This window comes from Mirounga leonina, unplaced genomic scaffold, assembly GCF_011800145.1.
Source record: "Mirounga leonina isolate KUSES-001 unplaced genomic scaffold, KU_Mleo_1.0 Mir_170, whole genome shotgun sequence".
Lineage (NCBI taxonomy): Eukaryota > Metazoa > Chordata > Mammalia > Carnivora > Phocidae > Mirounga > Mirounga leonina.
In genome coordinates, this window is record NW_023270433.1 from 196413 (window position 1) to 210020 (window position 13608).

At 60.9% G+C, this 13608-nt stretch overlaps 1 protein-coding gene across 3 annotated transcripts in view; it reads right to left on the bottom strand.

The window, feature by feature from the left end:
• The window catches only part of CACNA1B (calcium voltage-gated channel subunit alpha1 B), a 186238-nt gene extending 175424 nt beyond the window's left edge, over nucleotides 1–10814 (bottom strand). For 2 of the 3 annotated variants that reach the window (XM_035015334.1, XM_035015333.1), the window contains exons 1-3: nucleotides 10534–10814; nucleotides 9470–9575; nucleotides 5945–6084 (exon numbers count right to left, since the gene is read on the bottom strand). In XM_035015334.1, coding sequence (XP_034871225.1) covers nucleotides 5945–6084; nucleotides 9470–9575; nucleotides 10534–10814 — 527 coding nt within the window. Of the gene's footprint in view, nucleotides 1–5944; nucleotides 6085–9469; nucleotides 9576–10533 lie in introns of those variants that run through there. The other variant, XM_035015332.1, reaches the window with a different exon arrangement.
• Nucleotides 10815–13608: the final 2794 nt, after the last annotated feature.

The window sequence follows — 13608 nt, forward strand, 5'->3', positions numbered from 1 at the left end:
CCAGGCACAGAGACCCTCCCCCAGCAACCCCCCAACCTGACCAGGCATAGAGACCCCACCAGTGGGATCACAGTCATAGGATGGAAGATCTTATATGGAGCTGGCTCTGTTGGCCGAACCCAGAGCTCGGACACACCGGACACACGCAGCCCATGTCCAAACCCAGTGTTGCTGGACACTCAGACATGGTGTCTTCTGTCATCTCAAACTCAGACACAGGGTCACTCCATATTCAGGTGTGAAGTCACTTTTCGTCCACGGTGAGGCCCAGCTCCCCAGTCCCACAGTTGGACACACTGTCACGGCTCACCTTGGCCCATACTTGCTGGACCCCTCTGGCCAGGGCAGCTATCCTCTGGACTTGGCTCCCCAGAGCACTCTCCTACACCTTCACCCCTCTATTAGCCAGGCCTCCTCGGCGCCAGGAGGCAGGCCTGTCCACACCCCAACTGGATGGGAAGCAGCAGGCCTCCCAGTGGCCAAGGGCAGAGCCCAGGACCAAACTTCCTATGCAATGCTGTCTGCTCTCCTCTCTTCTTCCCACAGGAGGCCCAGTCCAGGGAGGCAGGACCCTGAGTTCTAATTACATGTCCTGGAAAGAAATCCCAGTTTAATTTGAAGTAAAATGAGAAGCTGCAGTTGGAAACGTCCCCTAGAGGAGCCAACTGCCTGAGCTGGGACACATTTCTCCGCTGTCCCCTAGGACCAGGAAGGGAAGCACGAGGCTGAGGCCATGACAGGAGCAGGGACACTCAGGGCTTGGGGACTCTGGGCCCTCTGCCAGCAGGAAGATGTCCCTGGGGTCTGCAGGGACCCTACCCCTGCCCTGACTGCCAGCTGGAATCAACCCCTCAGGACCAAAAGGTGGGGTGGGGCTTCCAAGGGGATTGGGAGGGTGGAGGCAGTGACATGGGGACAGCGTCAGGAAGTCAGACACAGATGGGTCAGTTACAGATGGGCTGGGGATGTGGGTGCCACCCTAGGGAGGTGGGCAATCCACCAGACCCGTGGGTCTCCTGTGGGCAACCCACCAGTGCTCCCTTCAGCTCTCCCCCAGCCCAAGGCCCCATCATACCTCCCGGGTTACTGCCCTAGGGTCAGCCCTGCACCGGCCCCTGCACTCAGAGCCCCCCAGCAGCCCCCGTGGCCTCCTGCACCTTCACCCTCCACTCTCCTCCCCATTCACCGAGGCCCACCCCTCCTGCCTGCTCCTCTGCTCAAGGGGCTTCTTAGGGACCTTCCTGACCCCCACAAAAGGACAAACCTCACCCTCAAGCATCTCTGGCCTTCTGCTCGTCACTGCACGTCACTAGCCCACGTGCCACGCGCTCACTGTTCACTGTCTGCCCCGGAGAAGGCAGCCTCCGTGTCACCACCGTGTCCCCAGCAACTAGAGCATTTGGCAAGTACCTTCCAAGTGAACGAGGGTATGGACGGCCAGACACTGAGTAAAGGAGAGAACGTGAAGAGAGATGGAAGCCAAGGAAGCGGTGGGAGACTGGATATGGGCAAAGGGAATCCATCCTTCTTCCCTCCCTCCCATTCATTCTCTCCCTTTCCCTCCCCATCTCATACCCTGTCCTTGTGCATCAGCCCCCAAGCTTGTCCCACACCACATCTCAGCCGATGGGCTGCTGCCTAGCTCACTGGTAACACCACAGTCTGAGAACTTGTGTGCCAGCCCTGCTTCCTCACCGGCCATGCCAAGTGCACACTCCGCTCCTCCCCCATTTGCCGCTTCGAGATCAACAGACATGGACACCAGGGTTCTGGATCCCACTTCCCCTCATCCACCCAGGACGTCTCTCCAGCACTTCCTGTCTACAGCCGCCGCTAGTCCTTGCCTCCCAGACTGGCACACAGGCTGTAGCCCTCGTCCTGCCCCTTCATCTCCCTCCCACCACTGCCCCAGCTTTCTGCCTTGCTTTGCTACAAAACTCCCTGAAAAGAAGAGCTGCCCACAGGTGCTCACCAGGAACCCTCCTCCGTCCCCGTAAGAGCCTTTCCCAGCAAGCTACCGTCAAGAACCCAGCACTTGCGTGTTGCTGAATGCCATGCTCAGCTGTGTGCCTCCCTCTTGCTCTGTTCAAGAAGAGCTCTTCCTTCCTGAAACACCATCCACTTTCCTCTTTGGGTTCTCCACCCACCTGATTGGCCAGTCCCAACCTGCAGACTCAGGTCCCTGGGCTCATGTGGGCAGCGTCCCCAGGGATCCCGTCTAGCTTTGGGCTTGGAAGACCATCGGTACACCTGCATCCTGCATTGACACCTCCAGCCACAGCCTCCCCGAGGATCTAGATAGCTCACCCCTCATGTCCTTCCAAACTCATCATGGAGGACTTCTCTGAGCATCCCACACACAGCAGCCTCCCAGCCCACATTCTGCACTCCTTACTCCCTCTTCCACGTGGGAAACTGAAGCATGGTGTTTCCACTTATGGAGTGATCTTCATGGCGCTCCCACCCCCAGGCACCGTGATGGCCATGAAGCGCACAGGTCAAGACCTGTCCTTGTCAAGCATATATTCAGGGGCGGGGGCGGCGGAGGGCACAACTAAACATCACATGTAAGTGAAGGATAATGATCTAGGAAGACTGTTTACACTAAGAAGAAACAGTAGGGTTGCGGAGACTGTGCCCCCTGGGCAGAGGCTCAGTGGTCTTGTTCACAGCTGTGTCCTCAGCGCCTGGCAGAGGCTCAGCAAATTCTGCACAAATGAGTACTGAGTGGTTAACAAATGACGATTAGCAGGGGGAGTGTCGGAAGAGGGCAGCTCCAGCAACAGAGGCATGGATGAGAGGGACTGTAGGAGGGCAGCCCCTCAGCTCATTCCCGTGGAGCTAGGACTAGGTGCCGTGACCCCCGTGCCAAGGGTGAACGTAGGCTTGGTTTACAGGAGAGTATATGAGCGTAAGAGGGTTCCCTGAGGCAGGGGTGGAGTCCCCGTCCCACCCCAGGCTCCTCTCATGACCCGGACACCAGCCTCAGAAGCATACGGACCCCAGCTGGCCTCGAGGGACAAGCTGGGCTTCACCAAGCAACGCAGCCTCCCCAGCCAGAGTCCCTCCCCTCCCTACCAAGTAAACCCTAATTAAAAACAACAAAGTAATGAGAAGTAATGCCCCTCCCATGGCTACCCACAGGGACCTCAGCTCAGGAGGGGTTGGGTCAGGGCAGCTCCCTGGATTCCCCACTGGCTAGCACTCACGCCGAAACAGACCTGGGGCCTCCTCCTACCCCACAGCCACATGCACCCAGGTTCACAAGTCCCGTGAGCTGCAAGCAGGAGCAACACAGCAGGTTCCCTGCGTGACTCTGGGCCCACACGTGAGCCCCCTACCCACCCGGGGGTCCCCTCCCAACGTGGAGCCACCTCTGGGGATGATGTGCAGAGAGAGGGAGCTTGAAAACCACCGGGGCCAACTCCCGGCCCTCCTCCTGCAGACACAGAGAGCAGAGAGTCTGCGTCCCGGATGAGAGACAAAGAACACGGCCAAAAAGAGAAAGACAGCAAGAAAGAATGAGAGGGAAAGAAACAGAGACACAGAGGACAAAGGAGAGCGAAAGGGTCAGAAATGCAGAAAGGGTTAGAAATACAGAGATAGGACCAAGAAAGTTGGGGAGAAGGAGGGAAGGAGGGACAGAGACGCCGAGAGATTGGGGGGCGGTGGACAACAGAACGGCAGGAGAGAAGTACTCGGGAAGAAGCAAGGGAAGATCAAAGAGAAAAGACATGGACAGATGGAGGGGTCTCCAAAGAAGGGTCAGGGACCAGCATTAAGGTCTCAGGACCCTTGGGACCCTCTCCCTAGGGCTTCCAGAAGGTGGGCCCATCCTCTTCTCTCTTGTGTGTCCCAGAGCAAGGAGAGCAGCCCGGGGTGCCCTACCCTCAGGAGGTCCCTCCCACCCTCGCTGAGGGACCAGCAACCTGGACCGGGAATCGGAAGACCAGGGGTCCTGCCAAGGGGTCAGTGGGGGCTCCTCTGCCTCCCTGCCTTGTTCCCAGAAGCCCAAACACTCAGCACCAAAGATCGCATCCTGGGAGGCAGGGTCACACCACCCAGCCCGCTCCCAGCAGGGCAGAACACAGAGCACCCCCCACCTCAGTAACCCGTTAATTCAGCAGACACTCTCTGATCTCTCCTGGGGGCCCGCCCCAAACGAGGCTCTGGGGACACCCTGAAAAATAAGACACCATTCTTGTCCTGAGGGACTCACGTCTAGAGAGAGGGAGTAAACAGCAGTGACACCCCTAGACACCCTACACTGCGCCCAGCGGACCGGGGGGAGTGCCCTGCCCTCGGAGGGGCCGCACTCACCACCAGCATCCCCCACCCCCCCCAGCAGCAGTGGTGCGGCTGCCGGTCTCCACAACGCCTCAGAGGGCTTTTGGTAAATTCTGCCCTGACCCCACACCCACCCTGGAGCAGGGAGCGCCCCTGTGTCCACCACGTTGTGGAACCCCACATCTCCCAGTAGAAGGCTCCCCACTCCCTTCCCTTCCCAGTCATCATGAAACGGAATGGAAATCAGAGAGTTGTGCAGAAAACCTATTAATTCAGATCTCAGAGGCATCCGTGCCATCGGCGCTGGTGAAAGGGTACCATCCTGGGGAAGAGCACGAGGCAGGAGGAGCCCCAGACAGTTCCGTCGTCCCTCCAGGGACACCTGCCAGACGAGAGCCAGCTCGGCACTGATGCTCGCCGGCGTGTGCCACAGACACTCTGGGCCGAGCCAACAGCAGTTGGAGCAAACAGGGAAGCAGGACCCCAGGACAGGGCAGCACCCTGAGGGCCTGGCTCGGGAGCCCAGAGGCAATTTAGCCAAGTCTGTGTCTTCTCACATGCAGGGAGCCCGGAGAGGCTTGAGCCCCAGACCTGGGGCTTTCATGGTCACCTCCTCCCTCCTGTGCCTTCTGCCCAAACCACCTCCACACGTGTGCTCACCTGCACCAAGGCAGGTTAAGGGGTCGTTGGGCAGCTTCTGCCCAGCACAAGGGTGGAGGCCCTGGCCACAATCACCCTTCCTTGGGAAGGAGTGTTCTGGGCCACAGTGGGGCCTGTTCCCTCCTCTCTGATCTGGGTTCTGAGCCTCTCCGGGGACCACAAGGCCCCAGGGAAGAAGAGACTGCAGTCCCTGGCCTGGGGTGGGGCCTCTGGGGCCTGGGCTGTGCAAACAGGTCCTCTGGAGCAAATTCCCCAAGCACTCACCCACTCCACCCCTAGAGCAGAAGCTCCAGCCTTCAGCCTGCTGGCCAGAGAAGCAGGGCAGGGGCTCTAAAGGACCCGCCAGGCAGATGGAGAGACTGAGACCCCGAAGGGTAGCGGCTCAGTGGCGACAAGCAGGGTGCTCTGTCTGCACCCCGCACCCCAGCCCGTCCCCAAGTCAACTTCTAGACCTCCTGGGTTGTCTTGGGAATCACAAAGTGGTAATTATCAGGGTCCATTTGAGGAGGAAAGGACACACTGATCAAGCACCTTCCTGGAGCCAGAAACCGTGGAAACACATACCGTTGACAAGCTCATCCACACACAGCACAGAGCGCTAAGAACGCGCTTCCCAGGGAGCTCTTCGGGCAGGAAACAGCTTAGCGGAGCACGTGCGTGGTGCCTCCCCCAGACCACAGGCCGACATGGGCATGGGTTGGAGCCCAGAGCCCTCCCCCTGCCCGGGGAAGCCCCTCCCCCACGGTAGCCCAGCCACGGAGGCAGCGGGCCCACACCCGTGGCTCTGCAAGTGAGTGTTTTCACCTGACACAGAACACTGAGCGTGGGCCCTTCAGCCAAGATCTCCACACCCGGGCAACCGCCCAGTCCCACACGGCGGGGGGGCAATCGGGCGTTTCCTCACACGCAGCCACCTGCACCCGCCGCGGCCCAGTGTGGACACTGCTGCCCAACCTCCAGCCCCAAGAAGGGCACAGCCTGGGCCCTGGCCGCCTACCCTGTGAGAACCACCACGAAGTCCATGACGTTCCAGCCGTTCCGTAAGTAGGAGCCCTTGTGGAAGACAAAGCCCAGGGCTATGATCTTGATCCCCGCCTCAAAGCAGAAGATGCCAATGAAATAGGGCTCTGTGTCGTCCTGAGGAGAAGCAGAGAGAGGGTCGCCACCACCCCCAGTCCGGCAGGCCACACTCACTGCCCAGGTCTGCCGCTCCCACTCAGCCTCACCACCCACAGACTTCTCCAGCCCGGCACTTTCATCATGGGCCTGTTTGCTCCTCTGCCCTGTTGTCCCAACAGGAAATGGGGCCCTGCTCCCACAGCCAGTGACCTCCTAGTCACAGCGGGGAGGCATCCTGGGACCTCCTACCCTTCGAAGCCCTGCAGAAGGAGAAGCAATGTTGACATTTGTGGGCTTTTTCTGCAATCCATCCAACACCCCATGTGTTAAGCACGATTATCATCTGTTTCTAAAGGAAACAGACACAGAGAGGTCAAGGAACTGGGCTGGAGACTCACAGTTTGTTGGAACCAGAGCCGTACTCAAACCCAGAGGCGATCTGGGTCTGATCCTGGGCTCCAACCACTGCAGAAGTTGCCTGGATAATGTCCCAGCTCCCTAGAGTGCAGCCCAGGACCCACTTATTCATTCAACACACATCTTCTGGATAATCATAACATGCAAATGCAAATCTTGGGGGAGCAAATACAGCCCAGCCTCAGGGAGCCTCTGGAGAGCAAGACATCCAGCTAGGCAGCAAGGAAAGGAATTCCAGGTGGAGGGAACAGTGAGCAAAGCAATCTTGTCACTCAACCAAGAGCATCAACTGGGGCCAGGCCCCCCTGGTGCTGAGGTGCTGAGCAAGGTGGGAAACAAGTTGTAGAGAGCTCGGGGAGGAGGATGCCACACGGAGACACGCACAGACGGTGTGGTAAGTGACCAGGGGCATCGCTCACTTGGGGCTGCAGGGGAGGGGCGGGCCAGATTGGCTCCTAGTGGCTGCTCTCAGCTCAAACTGAGGGCCAGCGGCCTGTGCCTTCCTTCCCCAAGAAGCCTGGTCCTCAAGAGCTCTCCCCATCTGACCTGGTATACCGTCCGCCTGGGCCTTCCCAGCTGTGCACGGCAGAAGCTACCTCCCCGAGGGGCCCAGTCAGCCCAGTGTCCATCATGGCCCAGCTCCCCCATCCTGCTACCCCGATGCTGACTCATGACTGAAATCATCCCCCAGAAGCTTCAGGTCTAGTTTAGTTGGAGGGACCCCTCTCCCCAAGGGAAGGGGCTGCTGACATCTGGCCCAGGAAACAGCTTGGCTCTAACAAACACATCCTCACAGAAAGCTTCCGGACACACAAAAGAGCAGGCCAGAGCTGGGAGATGGGGTTGGCCCCCCCAGATCCCTCTCTTCATCGCTCTTCCCCCAGCCCCACTCTGGAGGGCTGGCTTGGGGAGGGGTGGGTGGGCAGACAGCCATGGGCTTGGTTGGGGGTGGAGCGGGACGAAGACCGCCAGCTAGGGTTCTGGCTACAGGCTGTGCGGGCAGTTGATGGGTGGCTGGAAAGCAGAGCCCCCAGAGACGGGGAGCTGTGGAGGCCCCACCCCAGTCCAGGTTGGCAAACAATGGAGCACCTGCACGACCTAGCCTCCTGCCCTAGCAAGCCTCCAGGCCGAGCCCTGAAGCTGCCACAGCCCCTCCTCTCCAGACCCCGCTCTGTGTTCCAGCCTTCTCTCCATCCATAGGTCTGAAGGCCAATGTCTGCCCACAGGACTACGGTCAGCAAGGGCTCCTCAGGCCTCCAGGCCAGGCCCAGGCTGAGCACATTCGGCTTGTCTTCCCAAGAGCCCACCCCCCATCACCACAAAGCAAACCTTCCCTCACCTGGGAGGCAGGAGTTCAGACTTGCCCAGATGCCCGGCTGGCCCACTCAAGCCTGCCACCCCGCAGGGACAAGCCTAAGACTGCCCTCTGTACACTAGCCTCCCTGTCCCTGACCGCCACCATCTCCTGGCCCGCTTCCTTCTGGCCCTAACACTGCCAGACTTCCCTGGAGGTACGGCCACACCCTGTGGTCTGCAGAGGTCCCCTGCTCTCACTTTCTCCTCTCCAGCTTCCAGAGCAGACGCCCACCACAAGCACGTGCCAGGCCAGCACGCACGAGGGGCCCACAGGAAGCCGGTGACCCTATCTGGCTCCACACAGGGCAGGAGTCACCCACAGGGGCCACACCCACTCAGGCCTGGCGGCACAGCTGTGCTGTCTTCACAGCCCTCCTCCCCACAACCCAAAGCCCTGGCCTTCCGAGCACCGCAGAAGACTGCTCCAGGGAGCCGCCCATTCCTGGTCGTCCATTTCCTTGCCTTCTTTTGGTGCCTTGCCCAACTGTGAGCAGCCCCAAATCAGCCTCCCTCTGTCCTCCCTTCCCCACCCCTGGGCCTGTGATGACGGGGAAGCGGCGTTCAGGGCCCACACTAAACACTGAACAGTCCCTGTATCACCTCCTGCCTATCTCCACTGAAGCGAGGGAAAGAAGCTGTGGAGAGGACCAATCGCTTGCCAGGGTACAAGGAAAGAGGGATTCTCCTCTCGATGCCCAATGCCCCTAGGAGAGCCTGGGCTGTGTCTCAGGGACCTCAGGACCTTTAGCAGCTCTCCAGCCAGGCCCCAGACCCCCTCTCCAGACCCCCGCACCTGCTCCTCTCCCTGCTCTCAGGCCTAGGAGCCTACACCAATCCCCGGCAAAGGGTTCAGGTCAGAGGAAAGACGGGATTAGGGGACACAGCCTCACCTTTGAAATGAGGCTCACTGCTCCAAATACCACCCGCTGCCCCTCCAGAGACCCTGCCCTGGGGTTCTGACTGTCATGTGCAACAGGGGACACCACAGGGATCTGTGGAGCTCTTGACAGGAATGGGTGAAAATGATTCAGGACGTTTGGGAAGAATACTTGGGAAGGAGTGCTTCCCATATGAAGGGGACGGGATTCCCCATGGGGAAGGAATTCCAAGCAGAGCCAGGAAAGACAACTCTGAAGGACAGGCGGACAACCCCCAGACCCAGGACCATACCACAGGGACCAAAGACGATCAGAGCCCTGCCCAGGAAAGCCCCTGGGCAGCCAGAAAGGTGGGCACTCACCCAGAACCTGACATGTCCCTGGGCCATTACGAGTGCCCCTCCCCCACCCCCGGTTTCACCTAGTTTCCTAGATCAGGGCTTACGGCGGTGGAACTGAACAGCGCATCTGAGGTTCGGGGTGGCCAGTGGCCCGGGGCAGATAGCCGCTCGCTAACACGGCCTCTCTCAGGCCATCCTTCCCATCAGGGCTGCGCTAGCTACCCCCGTCCTCCTGGCCCTGGGGGAGGTGTCAGCTGCCCGGGTTCTCACCTTCTCCTCCACTAAAAGGAGAAGAGAGCTACGCAGATTGCCCTGCCCGAGGGAGCTAAACCGAGCCACCGACGCTAAAGCGCGTGGAATCAGACAAGCGGCGGCCACCGCAGCCCCGCCCGCAGCCCCGCCGCCGCTCACCAGCCGCTCGGACATGGGCGTCTTGTCCCCGTCGGGGAGGTGCTGCTCCAGCGCCAGCACGATGCAGTTGGCGATGATTGTGGCCAGGATCATGTACTCAAACGGAGTGCGTGGGTTAAGGACTGGCCAGGAGGCGCCAGGGCGGAGGGGAGGCGAGGAGGCGCACGGCGCGCAGCGCAGCAGGCGCGGGAGGCCCCCTCCGGCGGCGCTGAGGATGACGGGTCGGAAGCCCACCCCGCCCTGCCCGCCCTCACCCCGGGGCCGCCTCGAGGCGGAGCCTCTGGCCGTCTGGGCGGCCAGCCCCTCGGCGCGTCCCGGCGGCCGTCAGCACCGCGGACAGCGCCCCCGCCGCGCTCCGCTCGGCTCCCGCGACCCGAGGGGAGGGCCCTGCGCCCCCCGCGCCAGGCTGGAGGGAGGACCCCGCGCAGGCGCACACTCCCACCTGGAGACACGTAGCCACATGTACCTACCCAGGCACTCGAGCATACATGTACCGCGTCCCGCACGCGCGCGCGCGCAACACCGGCTTCATGTAATGCCCGCACACACACGCAAGCACCTGCAGCCAAGCACGCGCCTGGGCTCGCGTCCACCGGTGCTCGCACCTACACACACGGATTCGCCCTCGGGTGCCCTCCAGGCTGGCCGCGCGCTCTGCACCCACACCAAGGGAGTGAAGGCACGAGTCCAGGGACAGGGGGCTCCGCCCAGCGTCCATCCCGCTCCCGCAGCCACCCCCACCGCGACCACGCGCGCGCGCGCGCACACACTCAAACACACGCACACGCGGCGCGCGGAGGGCCCCGGAGCCCCGCCCCGCCCCCTCCTCGCCGAGAGCCGCGTCCCCGAGCCGCCTCTCCCAGGTCGCACCCTCCTCCCGACCCCGGAAAGATGGCCACTGGGCGCCGCACGCGTCCCGCCCCAGCCCCGGGCTCCCCCCACCCCCGCCCAGGCCGCCCCTCCCAGACCCGCCGGGCGCGGACGCCGGACGCCGCGCCCGGTCGCTGTCCCCTCGACCTCGGACGGCCCCCCGGCCCCCTCGCGGCCCGGCCCCGGCAGGATATGGCCACTCGGTGATGCGCTTGGCGTATTTGCGGACGACGTTGTCCTCGCTGAAGACGAAGAGCGAGCGGTTGACGGTGAAGCAGTTTTGCTTGACCGGGATGGGGTTGTACAGCGCCATGGTCCGCGCGCGCTGCGCGATCGACTGCTTGTAGAGGACCCGCTGGCCGGGCTGCAGGCCCCCCGGGCCCGGGCCGCCCGCCCCGCCGGCCCCGCCGCCCCGAGCCCGCTCCCCACCGGCGCCCCCATAGCGGCTGCCCAGCTCGTCCCCGAAGCGGACCATGGCTCCCGGGCGCCGCGCGCATCCCCCGGCCCGGCGGCCCCGGCAGGGAGGGCGCGGGCGCGCCAGCCAGGCGCTCGGAGCGGAGCAGCAGCGGAGCCGCGGGACCCACACCGGACCTCGCCCGGCCCCGCCGCCGCACCCGACTCCGCCGCCCGCACCACGCCCTATAAGGGGTCGGTCACGTGGCGGCGCCCGGCCAATCCGCGCTCGCGCCGCCCGCCCGAAGGCCGCCCGCCCCGCCCCCAGCTGGCCGCCCCCGCCCTGTCCCCCGCGGCCGGTCCCCGCCGCCCGCCCTCCGGGCTGCGCCTCGGCCCCCGGGCCTCCGCGCTGAGCCCCGGGCTCGGGCGGGCGCGGGAGCGGGCGCCGTCTGCGCGTCCCGCTTCGCGCCCCTGCGGGCGCTGGCCAGATGCTGAACTCGGCCGCGGCGGCCGGGAGCCGGGCGGGGCTGGCTGTCCTCGACGGACCGCCGAGCTGAGCGGCCCCAGTGGACGCCTCCTTTGCCCCCAGGAGCAGGAGGCGTCACGGCCGTGAGAAGCTCCAGCCCAAACTGCGGAGGGTTAGGCCCCTGGCTCCCCGTGTTTCTTCCCACACCTCACTCCCCTTGCCGCGGACCACTGGCCTCCTCCAAGATGCTGGCTCCCGGCCCTCTCCTGCCATCCTTTCGGAGTCTTTCACATCCTTATAGACCATGCTCTCAACTCCCTGGTCTTGGGTTTTCAGGATGCACGACTCTGTCCTGGGACCCCTCAGCCCTCAATCGTACCCTAGGCCTTCCTGTCAACATGCACTGAATCGGCTCCAAAATCTCAGCTCAGAGATTCCTTTGTTCCATCATCCATTCGGTAACAATTAAAGAGAGCCTGCTGTGTGCTCTCCACCCATCCTTCCACCCATTCAGCGACTCCACTAAACACCTATCAGATGCCAGGCACGAGGCTCCCAGCTCTGCCTTCATGGAGCGGACATTCTTACACAAGGAATGACAAATGCTTCCACAGTGCTTACTTCGTGCAGGCACTGCTGTATTCCGTTCGCACACTATTTGTTCGTTCAGTCCTCACAACACTCAGATAAGAAGCCTCCTGGAATCACTCCTGGTGAGTGACTGAGGGGATAAAGCAGATGTCGCACACTGTCCCCTTCACCGGTGGACAGCAAATCAATACGGTGGCAGCACCAGGTGGCAGGGAGTGCTGTGAGAACAGAACAAGGATGGCAAATGACACTGAGTCGGGGAAGACCTCTGTCAGGAAGCGAGCGGGGCCAAGTGAGTCCAGCACAGAGCGCAGGGGCCCAGGGGCAACCTTGGGCTGTGCTGATGGGGTTATGGGCTCCCACTTCAGGTCTCAAAGTCAGAGAAGAGTTCTGTGCAGAGGGGTCATCATGACTCCAGTTCTGGAAGAATCCCTCTGGCTGCTGAGTAGGGAACGGTGGGGGGCTGGGGAGTGTTGCCCAGGATGCATTCAGAGGTGAGCAACTCAAGCCAGCTATCGGTGGCTCACACGGTGCAGTTTTAACCTCACTTAATAAAAAGGCATAAAGTATGCCATTTCAGGAACACAAACTCTTTCCATCCTTCCTCCCTCCCATGGTCGCAGTGTATACTTTTTGTCCTCATGCTTGTCACCTCATGGTCCAAGGTGGCTACCATAGCCCAAAGCATCCCATCTTTATACCACCATCTCAAATGAAAGAAGGGGCAGGTGTAAAAAAGACATCCATTTTTTAAAAGTAAACACATAGCATCCTTTTATAACAAAGGAAAGGTTTCTCAGCAGCTCCCCAGAAAATTTCTCTTTAAACTCTGTTGGGCAGATCTGAACCATGTACCACTCCTGGTTTCAAGAGGGTGGGAAAGTAGATGTATAGCAAAAAGGACCAGGACTGACATTACACACTGAGGTGGGCACGTAGTGACCCAGACATAAACAGGGTCACTTAGCTGCAAAGTGGAAGGGAAGAGTATAGGGAGGCTGCCAAAAGGCCTGTCACTGGAGAAATTGGGGGGGTCTTTGACAGCAGCCCAAAGGAGAGATGGTGTGCTTTGGATGAGAAGCATCATGCCCAGAGGCTCTGTCGTGCAGCTGACTGGATGGCTGATGCACTGCTTATAAGACTTGCCAGAGAAGGAATGGAGGCTCTTAGTTTTTTACCTGACTGTTGACTGGTACTCTTCACTGAAGCAGGGAAATGAGGGAAGAACTTGTTGATCACAGGGTGGAGATTAAGAACTTCGTATTTGACATAAAAGTGGAGATGCTGAGTAGGCAGTTGGATGTTGCAAGGGATGTTCAGACGATAGGTCGTGGCTGGAGATACGAATCTGGAAGCTGTGTGAAACACTTTGTGTCTGCCCCTCCCATTCTCTCTGCCCTTCCCCACTCTGCTCTGTGCCATGCACTGACCTATGTAGACTGCATCAGCTCACTCCCTTGACATCCAGCTCTTGGTTGTACTTGGCTGATGGGGAGCACCAGTAGGCACTTGGAGGAAGAAAAGAACAAGGTCAAGGTATGTATCCCCCAAGCTCTCTCCTGCTGGCTCACCTGGGGTTGGCCATAAGTCTCAATTGAAGGTCCCAGTTCCTGTCAGCCCCTCCCGGTTCCTGCTCCCTCTCCTTGTTTCTGCAGACCTGGGAGTGGTGCCAGTGCCTGGAGTCATCAGTCCCTCGAAGTTTTGTTATACCCTGCACAAATCATGGTAGATAGTCCCTTTGAGTGTGCCACCCCGGCAGACCACTGTCTGACTCAGAAATCATCACTGAGGGAATAAGTGTAGACAGAGAGCAGAGAGC